The following is a 22,529-nucleotide window of genomic DNA, read 5'->3' on the forward strand; positions in this document are numbered from 1 at the left end:
ACTTGTAGGTATGCTTTTAAGAGAATGATGTTTATTGTCTTCCAAAGTAAAACTGAAAAATGAGCAAAATAAAACTGATTTAAGAAATGAATAGATAAAACAGATATGTATCCAACTGCTTTACTTCAAAAGAAGAAAGGACGACAATAGCCCCGTTAGTCATTGTCCTTGGACACAATGTGCATCACACTCTTTCTTTCCACAAGTACTCACGAAAGACTAGGAGGTGCCAAACATAAAGGCCAGGGACCAGCCCACAACCAACCTCCACAGGCTGGGGTGCAGCCGTGGGGAGGTGAGGAGGAAAGAGCTGGCATTAAGCAGGTGAGGGGCCCATGGCACAGCATTGCTGCAGCAGAACCCAGGGTGAAAACCCAACCAGGGCAGAAGACCAAGCCCGTTCTCTAGGGAGCTGGGATGGTTTCCATACCGCAGACATCTGTGTGCTCAGGGTATTAGTATGATAAATCCATTCTCTAGCGAAGACCTGGCTTTGGAGCGCCAGACTCATGGCAAACTCCACTCAACATTGAGCAGAGCGGGTCCGAAGCACAATTAAATGGCTCACTGGCTCCATCTGCACAGCCTCAAGCTTTTTCTGGTTCCTTCCACTGAGTGGGCAGGCCAGGAGAGCCTGTTGTCAGGTGGTGTTCTATATTAGCCTCCTTAAAAACAAACTTACTTTTCTTTCTTTTTTTTTAAGTTTTATTGGAGGAGAGAGGTTTCCAAATAAGTTTCTTTAGCCCTAAATTAAGAAATATGATGTGGTCATTCTTAAAGCCTTTGCAAAAGGAATGATTTCTGTCATGGGTTTTAACATAGTCTGTTCACTGTTCAGTGATAGGCTATTAAAATGAAGGTAAGTATGGGTCCTTTTCTCTTTTAATTTTAAAAAATAAAAGAACATTAGTATTTCAAACACTTAACATAAGCACAATAGTGAGTACATTTGGTAACCTCTTTACTCCTAGGAATGCTACAAAATTAAGTGATTTTTCATGCAAATACTAGAACTTTCTAGTATCATTTTATTGAATTAGTAGTGTCCATACAGCCAATTATGTTTAACATTAGAAGTTATGTACATATCTGTGCTCTATACTTTTATTTCTCATTGACTATAAGACTCTGACAAACAGATTTCTTAGAAAACAAAATTATTTGAATAGACAAGTTTTCTAGATTTTGGCTTTGCCTTTTAAAATTAGCTGATTCCCATTGGAATTCACCAGGTCAGGAATAATTCACTCTATGAAGACATCTTTAGTAACTCAGCCAGTAATTATCTGCTGCTTCATTAAAATACCATCTAAGAATAATCTATGGCTTTGACTTTTCCAGAAAGTTTTTCTTGACTATGGTACCAAGTATATGAAATACAACTGTCCAGAATTTTCCCAGAACTTGATTTGGGCTTTAGCCTCTAGCGGTACAAATGGGGCATGTGCAAGATTAACTGAGCTAATGACCTGTGACCTATAGCATTGATTTTGTTTTAAATTAAAACATCATAAGATGGATAAGATTTCCCTGTAAAGTAGCTGACAATACATTTTAAACCCATGACCTTTGTTTCAGGTAAGATTTTCTCCGGCCAAAATGTCAACCAAGAATTCTACAGATCTAGTTGAATACATTGACAAGTAAGTCTAAATTACAACAGTTTTAACTATCACTGATGATTACATTAGAAATTAAAGGGCCTGAATGAGATCTTCGAGTTTATCTAAACTAGTTCTCTGCTTTCAGAAGGACCGCATTAAACCATGTCAGGAAAGTGAACCTCCCTTATTCCTCTCTGATTGACAAATCGTGCCAATTTTACTGCTTCCTCTTTAAATAGCCCCTACAGTCTCATATAGATTTATAAATAAAATAACACAACACAGGCAATGAAAGACACATGACAAGATAAGATATACTTAACTGTGACTTTCAAAATAAATCAAATGAATATGTTAACATTTCCAGATAAAAACTCAGAAATTTTGAAATATATTGAATCAGTCATCAGAGCATTTTTGTTTCCCCTATTTACAGTGCCACACCTGAATCTCATCCAGGGAAGGTCTACAGAGAGGGGCACCTCTGGGGACTTGGAAATATACAATTAATACATGCACATTGTCCAAAAGATCTTAGTTTGGACAAGTTGGGATCACAGGACAATCCATATTAGTTTGGGTTTCCATTTGAGTATGTCATGGAGGGATGTGATCTGATGTCCCCATTAAAGTTTTCAGGACACTTGGGATTTAGTGTCAGGCCTTCCAATAATTTTCTGCATGACCTCATGCTTAGTCCCCTGTGTCTCTGGGCTTGTTCTCTCATTTGTCAAATAAAGAGGTTGAACTAGAAACTATAAGACCCACTCACTGTACCTTTATTTTTTTTTCCCCCATTTATTTTTATTAGTTGGAGGCTAACTACTTTAAAATAATTCTGATCCAAAAACATACATGATGACCACAGGGGGGAAAAATGATTGAACAAATTAAATGATTCCACACAAAAAGTAAAAATACTGGATTTTCGTTTTTAAATTAGTTTTAACCATGAAGCCAATAAAACCTTAAAAATCACTAATATTACAGCAGCTTCACAGGTGCCACAGTAGTAAAGAACCCACCTGCCAATGCAGGAGATGCAAGAGACATGGGTTCGATTCTTGGATAGGGAAGATCCCCTGGAGGAGGAAATGGCAACCCACTCCAGTATCCTTGCCTGGAAAATTCCATGGACAGAGGAGCCTGGTAGACTACTGTCCATGGGGTTGCAAAGAGTTGGACGTGACTGAGCATGCATGCATGCCACAAATATTCTAGAATGTTCACCATTAAGAATTTCCCTGTTTCTTAGTCAACTGAATTTAACGCATTTCAAGTAGATCAAGCATAGTATTTCAGTCCTTCTTTCATGAAATACTTTTCATAAAATATTTCACCCTTTTAATTTGTATTTGTTTAGGGATAATGAGGCTATAATTTAGAGAAAATGAGACCAAACAAGAGGAAAGGGTGTTTTTTTAATGTTTAAAAATAAGACATGTAGATAGATGGCATTTTTTCTTCGTTAAGGACAATGAAGGTGGCATGCACAAAAATAATGATCATATTGGATATATTAGCTATCCTTGCCATCCAAGGAGAACACAGAGACCTATTCCCATCTGACTCTCCACATGACAAATAGAAAACAGAAATTATTCTTCTGTCAAACTCCAAGGTGAACCCAAGTGCATTTCATTAGCTCAGACCGGTGACTTACATCATAGAAGACGAGAGAAAATCCCTGGAAGGTGGCAACAAACTTAAAAAGAAATCCAGAGAAATGTTTGCCATTTCCTGGATTCCAGAGAAAGCAAAACTGAAACAAAGGGAAAGACCGATTCAATAATTCAAAGCCAAAGCATGATGCCCTCAAGATTCACTTCTACCTTGATCTCCCCCACATCCCTTCTCTGGCTGCCTAAGTCATATACCTAAGAGCCTTCTATGTACCACCTGAGATGGCTGGTTTTCTTTCGGTCTCTCTCTCCTCTAATCTCCCAGCACAGACTGCAAACTCTCTAAAGGCAGGGACTCTCTGGCCTTAATACTTTTCGATACACCTGCAACAGCCTGTCATGATGCATTGAATTTCGATTCCTACAGAACTATAGTTGACAGAAGTAATGGAGAATAATGGCGGAGCAATTGACTCTTTAGGGCTGTGCTTAGAGCAGCAGCTTTCTGATTAACTGGAAAAGCAAAATGGCATTTGGGCATTTCAATCATCAGTGCGATGTTTTGAATGGACATAACGAATCCAACAAAATAAACATGATAATTTTTAAAATAACTTCCTCCTTCAAGTGATAGTATGCATTGAGTGGTAACAAATGTATTGATATGCAAGCGGAGTACTCACACAAGTATAAAACTCATTAAACAGTCTGAATATATGTCACATATTCTCAGAGGTTATGCCTTATAAATCTATGTGGGCATATTTATAGGTAATACTAAAAACAAATAATAAAAACAACTGAGAAGAGTAAAAAAAAAATCCAGCAAAAAGAGGGATAAATGCCTATTCTATGAACGAAGTTTGGCTACAGATAAGCACATTAAAAAGGCAGGCAGACCAAGCGTGCACACGGCTCTTCTCAGCCTCCGGCAGTTGGAGCAACACCCACATGTGATTAGTGCTTGCTAAATGTTAGGTCGTATTAATAATCCGTGTAGCAGGGGGAGGCGGAATGCTTGCAATCATTTCTAGGACAATTATGGTGACATTATATTAAAGGCAGTAAATAATTCTGATTTCCCCATGTGTTTACAGATTCACAACGAACAGACATCCACTGATTTCATGATAGTGCAGTCAGTGCTCATTTAAGTTTAATTAAGCAGAAAAGCACCAGCACCTTTCTTCTTTTTCTTCTGCTGGAAGAAGGAGCATTGCTTGGGTGGCTAGGCACCAACTCTTGAATCTGCCAGTAATCAGCTATGTGACCTGAAGAAAATGAAAATGTCTTTTCTCCAGGCCATCTCTGCCTCCTCCATAAAATGGGGTGGAGTTTTAAGTGCCTGAGTCCCAAGGGCTGTCTCAGGTCTAGGTAAGATCCAGAATTCATTTCTAGAATGCAGATTAGAGTCACCACTATTTGCTATTTCTCAACTCTGCCCACAAGTTACACTCATAAGCACTCTTTTATGTAATGAAGTAAGCGGTTAAGATTTAAGAGCATACATTATTCCCCCACAGGATTTCATTTGGAGTAGAAAACAAATTCTGCTCATAAATTACTTTTTCATTTTCTTCAATATCTCACCACAAAATCAAATTACTCTTAAGTTCTTTTCTATCCCTTAGGTTCCTGGTCTCAGAAACTGGCTATAGCCATTTATTCACCTAGCCGATATATACTGATTATATACTACATGCCAGGCATGATGCTAGGCCCTTGAAACAGTCCTTAGTGAACAAAACAAAGACCCTGCCCTCATGGAATATTTGTTCTACGAAGAAGAACAGATTCACATTGTTAGGTCATCTGGCCAGGGTAGGCCTCGTGAGAAGTTACCATTTGAGCAAAAACCAGGAGATGAGGGAGTGGGCTACATGGACATACTGGGGAAAGCAAATTTGCTAAGGCTGGAACATCCCTGCAGTGTGTCAGAAACAGCACGGGGCAGAGAGGACTGGAATAAAAAGGAGGGGGGTGTAACCCTGAACTGTGATGCTCTCTGGGCCAAAGAAATGAAGCTGTTTTGTACTGAGGAGTTGTCCAGGCTGGGCTATAGCCAATATGTATCTCAGAGATGCTCTCAGGAGTACATTTGGGGATGATGGAGGTCTGGGTGAAGGCCAAAGAATGGTATTTAAAATTTGGGTACATAAAACTCTTAGTGAGCCAAATGGGCAAAACAATAAATGATTAATGAGCTCTACTTGTAAGTAGAATAGGGCATTCAGGGCCTGGAAAATAGTCATGTTCAATGCTTCTTCCTAGCACCATGGCAGACATTTTATTATACCATGATGCATCACTCTCGTTGCCACATGAAGACAGATATTTCACGTTAGCATACACGAGAAAGGAAGACAAAACACTGTCGGCTGAGTGTTTCATGGGATAGGTCATGTTAGGTTGGAGATCTCTTGGGTTTTATTTGGCAGTATCATATTCATCTTTGAGGGCAACTAGCTCTCAGATGAGAAAGCTCAAAATAGCCTGCATAGCTTGTGAAACAAGAAGATACACAGGGCACTCTGGATTGTGAGCAGGTTGTTTATTACCTGGCAGATCCCCTCCCACCCTGCACAGGTCTCTGGCCCCACTGACCATATGCAGTGTTAACGTTTCCGGCTCTTAAGTGAAGTCGCTCAGTCGTGTCCAACTCTTTGTGACCCCATGGACTGTAGCCTCCCAGGCTCCTCCATCCATGGAATTTTCCAAGCAAGAATGCTGGAGTGGGTTGCTATTTTCTTCTCCAGGGTATCTTCCTGACCCAGGGATCAAACCTGGGTCTTCCTCATTGTGGGCAGACAGACGCTTTACCGTCTGAGAGTAAGCTTCCAGCTCTCACCCTTGTTAATCACCTCATTGAATCTTCACAGTAACTCCAAGAGGTGGACAGTGTTGCTGTTTTAAAGATGAAGTCACTGGGGTTCAGAGAAGTCAAGTACTTGCCCATGGTCACACAATGCAATGACAGACCAAGATTCCAACACAGAAATCTGTGTCTCCATGATCTCAAAACCTATTTCCCTAACCACTTGGCTATCCACACCCTCTGCTGGCTATCTTTTCAACACACACACACACGCATCCTGGGATATCTTAGAATCCTGGGACATCTTTGCCTCCAGTCCATCCCTTGCAGCGTGGAAGATGTGAACGCAGCCACATCTGATCTTCCTCCATGGTGTCCATCCGTGGGGTTTCAGCAGCCTGGATTCACATCTTAGCTGAGCCTGGGAGGCACTGCTGTCAGCCACAGCGCAGTCTTTTATCCTCTCTCTGGCATCATCTCCCTGAGCGCCCCCACCCCCCATGATGGGCAAGACTCTGGCTACGGGTGGACACAGCCACAGGAAATTGGCATTACCCTCAACACCCCGATGTCAATCAGGGCAGAACTGCCCACACAAAGCTCCCTCCATCCCAGGGGGCTCCCTGAATTCTCACCACACCCAAGAGCTAGTGTGAGAACTGAGCTGAAGTCAGACAAAGGCCAATCTCAGTTCTCTAGAGCAGAGAGCATGGCCCTCCAACCCCTGAACCACAGAGAGCATCCTTAGGACTCCAAGGAGAGATGTGAGCCAAGCACAGGAAAGATAACTGGGGTGGAAAATTACATAACGTTGGAAGCAAGCTAAATATATTTATACACATGTATATATGCAGAGACTATAATTATACATATGCAAGCTATATATATCATAGAGAAACATATATATCTTGACTATATACTTATATATGAAGAATATACATGTGTAAATATATATGCCAGTTAAATATATATATAGCTTTATATCTATAAATACATATATTTATCTTGAGTATATATATGTATATTTATATTTCAGGGGAATAAATATATCTTATCTCTGAGAATAACTCAGGGATTTATATAAATATATATATTTGTATATATAAAGTATATATAAATACAACAGGGAGAAGTACTAATTGGTCTAAATAAAGCTGCTGTGATGTAGGTAAGAGAGTCAAAGGAACAGGCTAATATTTCTTGGCTGGATTACTGATAACCCCCAAGCTTTAGTTTCCACCTAAACTGAGAAAAATTTTACTTGTACCAAGGACTGGTTGTGGGGATGAGATGAATGGATGTTTGTGAAAGTGCTCTGTTGACTATAAGCATTATGAAGAAGTAAACCGTGTGATAATAAATTCCTTACATTTCTCTTGGGCTAGAAACTCCCCTCAAATAATTTAGCATTTGTATCAGATTCCTAGGGCTGCAGCAATACAGTACCACAAACAGCAGACATTTTGCCTCACAATTTCAGGAGTTAGAAGCCTGAAATCAAGGCGTCTGCAGGTTGATTCCTTCTAAGGGCTCTGGGGAGACTGTTCTGAGAGAGATTCATATCTCTCGGCTTCTGGTGACAGCCAGCAATCCCTGGTGTCCCTTGATTCACAGATGCATGGCTCCAATCTCTGCCTCCGTCTTCACAGTCTCCTCCTGGTGTCTCTGCCTTCACATGGCTGTTTTCTTATAAAGACATCAGTCAAACTGCATTAGGCACCCACCAACCCCACTGAGTGTGACTAATCACATCGGCCATGACCTTCAAGGTCACGTTCTGTGGTGCAAGGGGTTAGGACGTCAGCATATCTTTTCCCATAACACCATCTAATCATTAATAATAAGCATAATAAGAACACACATGTGTGACCCTTGTAGACATTACAAAGCACTTTAGATACATTAGGGTTTCCCTCATAGCTCAGTTGGTAAAGAATCCGCCTGCAATACAGGAGACTCCGGTTCGATCCCTGAAGATCAAACCAGGAAGATCTGCAGAAGAAGGGATAGGCTACCCACTCCAGTATTCTTGGGCTTCCCTGTGGCTCAGCTGGTAAAGAATTTGCCTGCAATGCGGGAGACCTGGGTTCGAGCCCTGGGTTGGGAAGATCCCCTGCAGAAGGGAAAGGCTACCCACTCCAGTATTCTGACCTGGAGAATTCCATGGACTATACAGCCCATGGGGTCGCAAAGAGTTGGACACAACTGAGTGACTTTCACTTTAGATACATTAGCTAAATTGGTCAATTTCAGACAACTCAGGAGGGCAGGAGTCATCTCCACAGGACAGATAAAGGGGTTCTCTTCTGGACCACTTATTAGGGGTGAAGGATATTAAGTGCCAGAGGCAGAACTTGAACCCCCAGTCTTCCCACTTCACATAGAGTCTTATTTCCCCTGGGGACTCACATAAATAGCACACAAATCCCAACAGTAGCGAGGTAATGTGGGTCAGGGTCTCAAGAGCACTACAGGATGCTGTAAGCACTCCAAGTAACATCGAAACAACTCGCTGCTCCAGTCCACATGTTTCCCTCCATCACCCAGATGTCCGCCAAGCCCCCATCCACACAGAGACTCAGGAACACCTGCCCGCCTGAATGTCTCCACCAGAAAGCCAATCACAACAGGCACATTACAAAGTCTGTAACTTTACTGAAACTGTTACTGAACACGAGGTGTTTGCCTCATACTATGTATCTTGAATCTGGGAAAAGTCCACAGCCAGTCTCTTTCTCCAGCCTCTTCTCAGAGGCATCACTGTTTGGAGTCCTTTCCTTTTGTGGTTCCTCCCCGCAGGCCAGTGTTGACCCAACCCCACTGGGCTACTTCTTCCTGTTATGGATGATTTAAAATTGAAATTGCCTCCCTCACTCATCTCCAGCTTTCAGCCCTGTGTGTAAAATTCAGCAAAGGATGCTCCTAGAGCCACCAAAACCATCTGGCAGGGCAACGGTTAGGAACAAGCAACCAGGAAATGATAGAAAATACATTCTCAATCCCATCGCTCCATGTACATACTCACAGATTATTTTTGTGACGCAGCAAAGTCTTCTCTGAAATGCCACTTTATTTCACTATTGTTTGCCAGACTCTATGCACTGAGGATGTAACTAGTCATAGAATAAACCTCACAGAAATGAAAATTCTCTTCAACTGTGCTCCTTTGTGTTCTAGAAAGGAGTTTCAATTTTCCAATTTCTGTCTCTTGAATGTTACAGGTTGCTGAAATGGTTTTCCAAATCTCCTAAGTAAATTTAGTGCTCTAGTCACAAGAACAGAACAGGCAGAGACATGAAAGTCACTATGTACCAATGCATCTGCCAGCAACAGCACAGCTGGTGTAAGTCACACTGAACCGTAGAGAAATAGAACTCAGCGTTTGCGGAAAATCTGTTCAGACTCAGTTGTCAGCTACATAATCAATGATTTATCTAAAGTCCAAATATCCCTCTGCAAAGGCCCCCTAGGAATATTTCCTCCTGTGGTTAGTAACTCCATCTGTGCTAGTCTGGAATATTCAGTTCTATCTTTCCTTTCACAGTTAAATTTAGATACACAAGTTTCACTGATATGATATACTAATAAAGCAGTGAATTTTTCAAATTCAGGGTAACCACATCTTGTTACTAGTGAAGAGCCTCAGTTTTTAAACTTTCAGATGATCTGATGTTCTGAGCAACAGTGTTACCAGGAATCTCTCTTAGAAGACAGAATGTTCATGTGTTGGATGTTACTCCAGTCATTGGTTTATGAAAGTCACTTGGAAAGCAATACTCTCTTTCCTTATGGCAGAAAAATAGGAAATATATATTTAAGCTCTCTGTATCTGACAGGAATCACACACGTAGAGCTAAACAGAGCATCATTCGGTGTTTCAAATTGCCATTTCCTTCTCCAGGGGATCTTCCCGACCCAGGGATGGAACCCAGGTCTCCCACATTGCAGGCAGACGCTTTACCATCTGAGCCACCTGGGAAGCCCATTAAACATTATTAACAAACAACAATAATAATAATACTCCAATCTATATCTCACTCTATCTCATAGTATGAGATTTACTATATCTCAGGCATGAAAAGAAATGTCAAAAAGGAGCATTCTCCACTAAAATATGTTTTAAAAATAAATATTAAGAATTAAAAGAAAATAACTACAGTCCATCATTTATATGCCACTTAAAGCTCCATGGCTGCAGGCAAGCACATTCACATAGCATTGCTCCTCCCTAAACCAACTGCATCTCAGCTCAGAATAATGGGGGCACCAAGATGAGCTTCTGCCGCCACCCCGACCCACCCTGAAGGGCCTGGGGGACAGGAGGGTGAACCAAATCAGGCAGAAGCAGGGATGGCTGTTAGGAAGGTAACCCACAGTGTCAGCCGTACTGAGAACATCTAAGGGAAAACAAATTCTAAACATTGATGGGAACGCAGCATGATTTACAAAGGTCTATATAGAAACCCCATGGACTATACAGTCAGGGAATTCTCCAGGCCAGAATACAGGAGTGGGTAGGCTTTCCCTTCTCCAGGGATCGAAGCCAGGTCTCCCGCATGGCAGGCAGATTCTTACCAGCTGAGCCACCAGGGAAGCCCAAAACAGAAGAACAGGGATGGAATACTCTTTCACTGGCAAATCCAGGCTGCAGGTTGTCAGGAGAACAGAAAGAAGCACCAGCTCAAGGACTAGATCTGCAGCCCACCGCTAGGCTATGTATCACCCTCTGCAGGGCCTGACATCGCCTTCTCCTCTGCCTGTGACTCATCAGTCACAGCCAGGGTAGCACTGTCAGCTCGGCGGGGGTTTAGAGGAATGGGTTTTCTATGTACGAGGTTCCATCTGGTAATTTTCCAGAAAAACGTTTTTGAGCCAAATGAGTGTTAGATGGAATCTGACTGATGAAACCCTTAGCTAAGTTGTCTCTGCTCCTCAGATGTGCAGGTGATAGGAGAGATGAATCTCACCCAGACCGACGCTAAATATTTCATACGGCTCGGGAAAGGAAACTGTTCACCTTGAGGCTCTAACAACTTGCAACTTTGTGGAACCATTTTTTTTCCTCCAATTTTCTAACAACAGGGCATTAAGGAAAGAGTTCAGCTAGACAGACCAGTCAGTCAACAAATAGTTATTGGCAGGCACTCTTCTCAGCGTTGGGGACACTGAGGAGAACAAGTCAGACAAAGTGCCTGCCTTCAGGGAACTGTCAGTCTCCTGATGGAGGGCAGAAAACACATACAAACAAGTGAATTAGATGATGTCAAGGTAATGACAGATGTTATGAAGAAGGTGAAATATGGGCTAGTACGATAGAAAGTGAGCCGGAGGCTTGTCTGAGGAGGGGGTGCTGAAGCTGATGCCTAAAGAATGGGGAGCAGGCAGCCATGAAGAGACTGTAAGGAAGAGCTTTCCCAGCAGAAGGAATAGCAAGCGCCAAGGCTTTTAGGTGGGAACTGCGTGGCTTGCCCGAGGACCAGAAAGGACTGCATCGTTGAGTCAGGGTGAATGGAGGGAAGAGCGGGAGGAGATGAGGCCGGGAAGGAGAAAAAAGATTTCATTTCCAGAGAATGGATGAGCCATCAGAGGGTTTTCAGGAGGCAAGCTCTACCTTCACATTTTAGAACGACTACTCTTAACTGTTTTGTGGAAGAGGCACTCTTTGTTAGGAGGCAAAAGTAGAGGAGATAATGGCGGCCATGACCGAGAGGCAAAGAAGGAACTATAGAAAGAGAGGATATGAAGCCTGAAGACACTTCTGCATATCATTTCTGTTGTCACTCTATCAGGCCAATCAGGGGCATTAATTGAATATATGGGAGTAGAGGTTAACGTTTGATTTTGGAGACAGCCAAGAGATTTTAATTCTGGCTCTTCACATTTCCGAGTTGTATGACTGCTCCTGCGTCTGTCTGGTAAATGTTCTCAGTTTTCTCTCCCAAAGCACTTATTCATTCTTCAGCTATCTCCTGTCTGTCATAGTTATCCCACCTTTTTTGTTTCTTTAACTATTTTCATGTCTAATATTTCTACTTGTTTGTTTTCTTGTTTTTTTTTCATTCTGCTAATATCTTCCCGTATCTTCACTTTTAATATTTTTATTCACTATTTTAAAAAATTTCTTATTGTGTGAAAGTGAAAGTCACTCAGTTGTGTCTGACTGTTTATGACCCCATGAACTGTAGCTTGCCAGGCGCCTCTGTCCATGGAATTCTCCAGGCCAGAATCCTGGAGTGGGTTGCCATTCCCTTCTCCAGGGGATCTTCTCCACTCAGGGGTCAAACCCAGGTCTCCCACATTGCAGGCAGATTCTTTACTGTCTGAGCCACCTGGGAAACCCAAGAATACTGGAGCGGGTAGCCTATCCCTTAGGAAGTTCTCTGGTGGATCTTCCCAACCCAGGAATCAAACCTGGGTCTCCTGCATTGCAGACAGTTTCTTTAAGCTGAGCTACCAGGGAAGCCCTCTTATTGCATATAGCTTAGTAATTCTCTTTTGTAGGAATCTATAAGCCAGTAGTCCTGGAGGAGGGCATGGCAACCCACTTCAATATTCTTGCCTGGAGAATTCCCTTGGACAGAGGAGCCTGGCAGGTTGCAGTCCCTGGGGTCACAAAGATTTGGACAAGACTGAGTGACTAAGCACTGCACATAATCTAGTAGATTGTTTATTTGTTGGCTCCTTGGTTTTTTGAGACTGTGCTCCTCAAAGTTGTGATATTTTGGCTTGTGGGTTCATTTTTCATTGAAGATTTCAGCCAAATCCTGTTCACCAATGAAGTCTTGTCAGCTCCAATGAGCTTGGGAGGCGGGGTGTGCGTGAGTGCCAGACTAAAACCATCATCAGCCACCCCCTATCCTACAGAATAACTTCTCCCATCAGGTCTTCTCCTCTTGCTCCTAAAAAAGAAGCAACATTGGAAGAGAAGTTGCTTTCCCATCCCTGGAACATATAGATACAGTGAGATCTTACATTATTTGAAAAATGTTTTGGCTTTGCCTTCTTCTGAGCTAATCTAGGACAAGCTACTGTAGAGAAGAAGCTCTTAGCAAGACTTCTAGGGATCTGGAAACTTACCCCCCTTAATACGAAGAGTATTTGATTGGGGTATAATTAATATGCATTAAAAATATGCAAAGTCTATATCTCAGTGGATTTTGACAAATACAGTTAACCATGTAACAACCACTCAAATCAAAATATAGGACATTCTGGAAGCATTCTGATATTTCCAAGAAGCCAGTTGGATGACTGTGACGGGGTGGTGGCCTTCGAATGACCAAAAATTTCCTGGTACTCCATTTGTCAAGAGGTGGATCCTCACTTACTTTGAATATAGGTACAACTTAGTGACTTACTTCTAGGGAAAGAACTCAAGCAAAAGATACAAGGTATGACTACAGAGACTAGGTCACAAAAATAAGCAAAGAAAATTAAATAAAGAAAAATACACAGCAAAAGTAACTTGTGCTCCAAAATGTTTATCTGTGAAGAGAAGAAGTAATTTGCTCATGTCAGTAGGAGTTACTGGGATTTTATGTGTTTCTTTATCCTAATAACTAAATAGCCCTAGTCTTTGTGTTTTCCTTTTCTAAGTTACTTTTTTCTTTTACTTTTTGTTAAACTTCTGACTCTTTTATTAATCTTTGCCTTTGACCTATCATTTCTCCCAGCAATTAGAAAGCAGCTCACTTCTCAATGTAAGATCATCAGGCATTATATTTATGTGAATCCAATTTGGCTTGTTAGAATAGCAGGTAAAATGCAAAACAATTCCTGCTTGAGAAACATGAAAAATGAATGAAACAAGATCAAGGCTTAAGTCAGACCCACTTCTCAGATGAGGCATAAACCAAGATTCTCACCATGCAGGGTTTAAAGTCCTACCAAACTTCTCCTCTTGGGGGAAAATATACAGGAGTACAGGGCAGCTGCAAGTTCTGGTTCTGGCTCCTCTAGCTCACCCTTGTAAAGTCCCGGTGTTGTTTCCTTTTCTGGACCAGGGGTCATTCTTTTCTTCCTGCCATTGCAAACACCCAGAGAAGTCAGCTAGAAGACAGACTGAACAACCAGGACCGCACCATAGCTTTCCTCCTTGAGCAAGCCTTCCGCATCAAGGAGGACATCTCTGCCTGTCTTCAGGGGACCCATGGCTTTCGCAAGGAGGAGTCACTTGCCAGGAAGCTCCTGGAAAACCACATCCAGACCATCACCAGCATCGTCAAAAAACTCAGCCAGAACATTGAGGTAGTTCTTTATTTCCCATGTGTTGGCACCATTGCTTGACAAAGATTATCAACGTCAGGGGCAGTTTTCAACTAGAGAAATGAGTCCCTATTATTTAAGCTTAAATGATTACCATTTAGTTACCTCTGAGGGAAACAGTCAATATTTTAACTGCTTGTGTCATTCAACTTCTACTTTTTGTAGAAGGAAATTCTGTTCAAAAATTGTTGAATGTCTCTTTGTGACAGCAAAGGCAATTGTTTAACATTAAATGTCAGACACTGTGCTAAGGTGCTTATTTTAGTCTAACTCTCTAAGATTCTACGAATGTGATCATTTCCAATAGAGGTTTTCATAAGGTAGTTGCAATGCTCATTCATAGACACATCACATATGACCCCCCAAATCTCTGTGACCCCCATCTCCTGCTCCTCTCTCCTTCACTCTGGCCACACTGTGCTCCCAGCACTTCCTAGAACACCCCAAACATGCTCCGGCTTCAGGGCCTTTGCACTCGCTATGAACTCTGGGTGGATCATCTTCTCCTAGACACTCCTGTGAAGTATTCTTCATTCCCATCAGGTCCCTGCTCAGAAATCACCCTTGTCAGAAAGCATTTCCTTGACATGCCAACAGTCACAATCTCCCTTAAACCCCACCCTGTTTTTATCCATAGTGCTTATCACAAACCACCATGGTCTATACTTACTTATTGTGTTTCTGCTTCTAAGATATAATCTCTGTGAGGGCAGAGACTTTATTTTGTTCACTGCCAAATCCCACACCAAACTGATGACAATGTAGGAGAGGTCATCAGTGATCTGTCAATATTTCCTGAACAGATGGATGAATGAATGATGTCTAAGGTATTAAAAGAAAAATAGTATTTCTGATCAAAAGAGAAAATGATTGTGTTAAACCAAGATGAGTAGATTCTTACTGCAGATCTTTCAGAGTTTTTAAAGTACCAATGAGAATGATGAATCTCAGATAGCAACTTTCAGGCAAAAGTTCCAGAGAAGAAACTTTAAACATCTGGCCTTAAGTGTGTGGAATTATGAGAATTGACAACAATGCCCTCATAAAATACATGCCTTTTTCTCCTATTAGATAGAATAGTGGATTAGACAAAAACAAAAACCATGAGACTGACCCAGCAATGACTTACTCATGACTTTGTGCTTAATCCTAAGGATATCTGTTAATTCATTTTCTATCTGTAGACCCCATAATGCATTTGAGGGAGTGTGAAAAGTTAAAAAAATCTTGGTGAGCCAATAAAAGGCACTTTATAGGTACTTAGCACATCCTAAATTGACAACAGTGCCTAAAGAGGCAACATTATTTCTCAAAGTGGCCAAAGGTGTTTCCAGGCATAATGAACTGTCATGAAAGTAAGGAGAGACACACAACTCAGTGCCATTGAGATGATAAGAAAATCAAGCATAGCACAGGCACTAAAAGAAGATCCTAATTTAGGAGTCAAAACTTCTTGGTAATTGGAAAGATAACAACATTCTCAGAAATATCAAAAAGCTTATAGAATGTTCTATATTTCTACTTCAGTGGTTGTTACATAGTCAATTATATTTGTCAAAATCTATCCAGAAATATGCTTTGATTTATATATTTTAATACATATTAATTATATCCCAATAAAATACTCTTAGCATTTAGGGGAAAAACATTTCCAAATATCAGAAATCTTGCTAAAAGTTTCTTTTCCTATCTTTGATTAGCTCTGAAAAAAGACAAAATCAAAACTTTTTTTCCAAACACTATAAAATCTCAAAATATTTGCAATCCTGTTAAGGGTTTAGCATATAGAAGAAAAACGACAAGGACTGATCTGATTGTGTAGAAAACTGAATTAGGAAATAGTTAAAGGTTGTAGATGGGCTTGCTCTTGGAAGAAAGGCTATGACAAACCTAGACAGCATATTAAAAGGTAGAGACATCACTTTGCCAACAAAGGTCCGTATAGTCAAAGCTATGGTTTTTCCAGTGGTCATGTATGGATGTGAGAGTTGCACCATAAAGAAGGCTGAGTGCCAAAGAATTGATGCTTTTGAGCTGTGGTGTTGGAGAAGACTCTTGAGAGTCCCCTGGACTGCAAGGAAATTAAACCAGTCAATCTGAAAGGAAATCAGTCCTGAATATTCATTGGAAGAACTGATGGCTGAAGCTGAAGCTCTAATACTTTGTCCATCTGATGCAAAGAGCTGATTCATTGGAAAAGACTCTGATGCTGGGAAAGATTGAGGGCAGGAGGAGAGGGGGTGACAGAGAATGAGATGGTTGGATGACATCATTGACTCAATGGACATGAGTCTGAGCAAAGTCCAGGAGACAGTGAAGGACAGGGAAGCCTGGAGTCCTGCAGTCTATGGAGTTGCAAAGAGTCAGACACAACTGGAGCAACTTAGTACAGCACACGGCACAAAGTTTGTAGATAAGAAATTAAAGCATTATGAAGTAGAAACTACTGAACTACCTTTAGAAAATAACTAAGACTATAAAGTAATAAGTATTTAGATAAATGGTTGCTATTCAAGTATTTTTTAAAAACCTAGTAAGTCAACCCATCTGTAAATCAGCCAGCAAGATAGACTGAAGTGTGAGCAGAAGTTTGTCTTGGGTTTTTAAAAGAAATGAAAAAAATTTTGTTTACTCAACCATAACTGTAGTGGTTCAATTGCTTGCTTGTTTTTAAAATCAAAATATTTCTTTCTTAAGCTGGCAGCTCATTAAAGATTGAAAATTAATTTATTTTTAATTTAGGAAAAGAGAGTTTCATGAACAACATTATTTTATTGTGTTTTTTCCCCAAGTTACATTAATAAAAGCAATACTTGTTCATTGTAATTGTTTGCAAGTTTAGGAAATAAATTTAAAACCTAGGAAAAATTTCTCATAATTTCACCAGCAAATGGCAAACTCTACAAACACCCAGATGCACCTGCCTCTGGTCTTCCCAGGCATCTCCTTTAGGAAGCTGAGGCTGTTTGTAAGCATAACTTTAATATAAAATTATATCATAAACTCTTTCATAGGTCATTAAAAGCTCTTTTTATGGTGCATACATCATGGTTAGATTATTTATTCTCTTAATATTTAAAAGTCTTGTGCATAAATGTATCTACATTTGTATTATTTCTATTGTGTATGTTTTTAGAAATGGAATTACTGGGGTAAGAACACTGTAAAAACTCTTGACACTTATTGCCAAATTGGTTTCCAGGATGTTTATATCTATGTATACTTCCATTAGCCTTATACAAGAGTTCCACTAGCTTCCACTAGCTTTTTTCACTATACCTATGTCAGCATTTCTTTTTTTCACCTTTTAAAAATGACTGTAACAGTTTACATTTTTTCTGTCAATAATTTGTTAATATCTTTTGCAGATTTAGTGCTTTTTAGTTTTTATTTATGGGTTTTTATATTAAAAATAATAAGCAGTGATGCTTTGGTAAATGTTTAAAAATCAGCAGTTATTTTTCTGGGGGATAAAGTACCTGGTTTATAGTGTTTGCCTATGCCCATGATACACTCACTGTGATTGATTTCAAAATCCAACTGATGGGAGCTTTCCTAGTGGCTCAGTGGTAAAGCATCTGCCTGCCAATTCAGGAGACACGTGTTTGATTCCTGATTGTGAAGATCCCACAGGGTGTGGAGCAACTGAGCCCATGTACCAGAACTATTGAGTCTGTGTTCTAAAGCCCAGGGTCCACTAATGAGCCCACTTGCCAAGTACTGAAGCTCACAAGCCCTAGAGCCGTGCTGCAAAACAAGGGAAGCCACTGCAATGAGAAGCCAGAGCGTAGCACCCCGCTTGCCGCAACTAGAGAAAGCCTGTCTATAGCCATGAAGACCCAGCACAACCAAAAGTGAAATAAAAAATGAAATTATTTAAAAAGCCAATTGATGTTACTAAACAAAAAGATGGGAAGAGACATACATATGCAATCGGCTCTCAAGAATAGGTGTATACTGATTGCAACACAAATTGAAACCCTCGGCAGTACCACTTATTACGAATGTTTTCCCAGTTTGTTGTTTATGTCTTAATTATATTTATAATGATTTTTTAAAAATTTTATATAAGGTTGGTGGCTCAGAGGGTAAAGCATCTGCCTGCAGTGCAGGAGACTTGGGTTAGATCCCTGGGTTGGGAAGATCCCCTGGAGAAGGAAATGACAACCCACTCCATACTCTTGCCTGGAGAATCCCATGGATGGAGGAGCCTGGCAGGTTACAGTCCATGGGGTCACAAAGAGTCTGACACGACTGAGCGACTTCACTTTCTTTCAATATTTTGCTTTGTGATTTCTCTCATTACTTTTAAGAATAGAAATTTCTCTCAGAAATTTCAGAGATGAAATAATCTCTATTGTCTGTCAGTTTTATGGCTTAACTTTTTAAATATTTTAATCTGTTTTTTCTAAAGTTTATGTATATTCACGTGTGATGCGAGGTACAGATCTAAACTGTTTTCTGAGTGCATACGTGTGTGCTGAGTCGCTTCAGTCGTGTCCAACTCTTTGCCACCCTATGGACTGTAGCCTGCCAGGCTCCTCTGTCCATGTATTTCTCTAGGCAAGAATCCTGGACTGGGTTGCCATGCCCTCCAGGGATAGAACCCAAGTCTTACGTCTTTTGCATTGGCAGGCGGGTTCTTTACCTAGCTATCACCACCTGGGAAGCCCTGTTTCCTGAATGAGTAACCAGAAATCTCAACAGTGTATAGATTCCTTCCTCATTGACTTTGAGTCTGATATATGGCAGATTTCTTTCTTACATTTACCAAGATCTTCACTAAATTACAACGATCAATTTAGCTAGGCAGTTATTTAGCTGCACATTTCAAAATGCTTTACTATTTAATAGGGCAAGTTTTCTTTTATCACTATTCTTTACCAAAACAAAGTAAAACAACACTTACTGTTAGAATCCGAATGTTTGTACCCCCACCAAAATTCATATGTGAAATCCTAATGCCCACCGTGACGGTATTAGGAGGGACTTGGGTCATGAAAGTGGAGTCCTCAAAAAGCGGATTAGCGCCCTCATAAAAGAGACCTCACAGAGCTCCCTGGCCCCTTCCACCATGTGAAGAAGAACCAAGAAGTCAGCGGTCTGCAGCCCAGAAGAGGGCTCTCCCCAGAGCCCAACCATGCGGGCACCCTAAATCTTGGACTTCCAGCTTCCAGAACTGTGAGAAACGGATCCCTGATGTCGTATAAGCTTCTTAGTCTGTGGCTTTTTGTCATGGTGGCCTGAATGAACTAAACACCTATAGGCATGCAAAAATAAACAAGACAAAATACAAAAACAAAAAAACCCCCTCTAGCTAGTGTTCTTGACACTTGCATGTCTTTGGCTAAAGCTATACTTGCTCTTGGCTTGTCTCAATCTGCCAGTTTACAAACGGGCAAGATTCTGCACATAGTTTTTGAAATTTTCATAATTCATTTCCTATAAAAATCCTTCTTTTCCTCAAAAACTTCATAATCATAAATTTAACATGGTTCAGACCTTGGTAACATCTAGTAACTAACCCTTTATGTTCCCCTAAATCACAAAGTTGTTTGTGCTTCAAAAAGTCCTACACACTCAACACTTTTCTGAATAAACATATATTACATTTTACATGTCTTAACTTTACACTTGTATTTGTTTGAATATTAACTATAATATATATTTGATATATAATTTTCTTCTATGGACAAGCAAAAAAACTTAGTTTTTATGTATGAGTGCCAAAAATTAAAACCCACTGTTTGGGGGACCACTAAGCTGGTAGAATAGGGTAGTCACATTCATTTCAGAACACTAAGACATAATGAAGACATGACGATGGATACTCAAGGCAAAATCTGAATACATTCAAGCCATAAATTTCTCATGTTCTCTAAAAAAATCTAAAACAATAAACCTTTTCCACTCTATGTAAGTGAAACAGTTTTATTCAGATTTGCTCGTTAGTTGTATTAGCTTTGTTGCGGTTCCAACTCAATCTATAAAGGGCCTTGCCTAATCCCATATGAAAGGTCCCTTTTTGTAAACCTGACTACCAATTCTGAAAAAGGGTTTTGTGAAAAGTTTTTATGTCGAGGATGGTCACGTCCACACAGCACAGTAAATAGGTTTGGTTTGGCCCATATGGTATTTATAAAAGAATTTGAATAAGATGTCAATATTTAAAAATTCATAAATTTAACATACAATCTGGATTTCCAGCTTCTGCTGAGGCACTGTTGAGCCATCGTGCCCACCTGGCAACTGGCAGCAGGACGCCAGCCATCGCCGCCTCGGATATGGCAGGGATGGCTTCCGACACAAGACTCACTCGTTTGCTCTATCAGCCTGAGAAGGGAAATGCACTCAATTTGTAATCTCTGCTTTAAATGATATTTTCTTATCATGTGTGATGGGAAAGTAATGGGGACTTTAACTCAAATATTGCAGATGATAGAAGAACAGATAAAAGCGCGGGACCAGGCGGCCACAGGAACGAATTTCGCAGTTCAGGATCTAAGCAACAAGCACCTGCAAGGAGTGGGAGACCTCCGAGGCAGAGTAGCCAGGTGAGCAGAGACGCACTAACGCACGCTTAGCAGTCAGTCTCCACCGCCGGATTCTCACCCCTGAATATGTATTGTAGAAAGCAGAACGCTGTCTGTAAGCTAAATGGTAAGATAGTAACTGAGAAAGTGTATCATGACATTGGAAAGTCTCATGCCATCTGTGAGATCCAAGGGTTCTATTAAGAACCTCTTATACAGAACGCCTACTTTGGTTTCATCTGCAAATGGCAAGTCTTGTCTTTACAGCCCTCAACTGTTCAAATGCCAACATCTATACAAAGACATGCCCTTAAAACCGCATACAGAATCCCCAGATGTCTCAAACTCTAATGATCTAAACATTTAAGATATATTAAAATTGCATATAAAAGCCTAGCAAAAGGGATTTAATGGGCAAGGGAATAAAATTTTGAATGATACCTTTTATATGAGACTGAAAAATTTCATGGTACATAGCTCAGCAAAAATTTGTAGGTATTGACAATGGTAGGACCATTCCGGTTGACACGTCAAAGATGACCCGTGAGTGGCTGACCATGGACACCTTTTCCAGCTCTCCATCTCCTGCCAGCACCTCATTCCTCTCTCTAGAAACACCCCCACTTTCATCTCATTAATCTGCTCTGAATAATTAGGTGATTAACACCTAATACAAACCTCTCCTAGGGTATCTGTCCATTCAATTCAACAAAAAAATGTACCACTCACTCACCAATGCCAGGCTGTGTTCTATGATTCAGGGGTTCAGCAACATGATCGTCTTCCTATAACTTCACAGCCTACCTGGGAAAACATAAGCAATAAGGTGAGTGTTGTAATGAAAGCCTGGGGTGCCATGGGAATATGCAAATCAGATTGGGGTACAAAAATGGCTTCCTGGAGGAGCCATCCTTGAGATGGGTTTTGAAAGGCTGTAGCAGTTAACCAGACAGGGATAGGAAACGTACTTCACATAGGAGGAATGATGTGGGCAATGGACCTGTGGCATAAATTACTGTGAGGTGTTCAGGGCTTCCCTGTGAGGGGGCTATTTTAGCTGTGGTATTTAGGGAGAGATGGGAGATTGGGAGATGAGGCTAGAGAAATGATCCAGAGTTGGATGATGAGGGATCTTTGGTCAAAGTAAAAAGTTTGAACTTTATGTAAAAGGTTATAAATAGCTATGAGACGATTTTAAGTAAGGGGATGACATTCACTAACCTTTTGGTAGTGGCTGAATTTGGCAAGTACAGAAATAATATATGAAGATGAAAGGAAGCCTATTGAAGCAATCAAGGTGAGAAGTGTTAGTTTAGGGGTCTAAAGTAAAACTCTGCCATGCAAGTCCAGAGCAGGTGACAGACATGAGGAAAATAGAATCTACAGGATTAGTACATGTATGTGTTTGTGTGAGTGTGTGTACACACCTACATACTATATACATACAAATATACACATATATACAAGGTTATGTGTATATATATTTAATGCTTCTGAAATACATAAAATTATATATACTTTTATATAACATTTGATAAATAGAATTTTTACAATATTTGCACAAATGATGAAGCAAGATAATAAAACAACCCACCACTCTCCTTAGATGCGCCATGATTTTACAAAGAAGATAAGCACCAAAATCTCCTTTGAACCAAACTTGGAATCTGGTTCAATTTGGTGGTACACT

General features: G+C 40.5%; 1 protein-coding gene across 1 annotated transcript in view; it reads left to right on the forward strand.

The window, feature by feature from the left end:
• FAM81B (family with sequence similarity 81 member B) overlaps positions 1 to 22,529 on the forward strand; it is a 52,882-nt gene that overhangs the window by 1,772 nt on the left and 28,581 nt on the right. The window contains exons 3-5 of the mRNA XM_065936810.1: positions 1,579 to 1,643; positions 14,045 to 14,288; positions 20,742 to 20,860. Of these exons, the coding sequence (XP_065792882.1) occupies positions 1,579 to 1,643; positions 14,045 to 14,288; positions 20,742 to 20,860 (428 nt within the window). The remainder of the gene's footprint in view (positions 1 to 1,578; positions 1,644 to 14,044; positions 14,289 to 20,741; positions 20,861 to 22,529) is intronic.

Source organism: Muntiacus reevesi, chromosome 1 (genome assembly GCF_963930625.1).
Source record: "Muntiacus reevesi chromosome 1, mMunRee1.1, whole genome shotgun sequence".
NCBI classification, from domain to species: domain Eukaryota; kingdom Metazoa; phylum Chordata; class Mammalia; order Artiodactyla; family Cervidae; genus Muntiacus; species Muntiacus reevesi.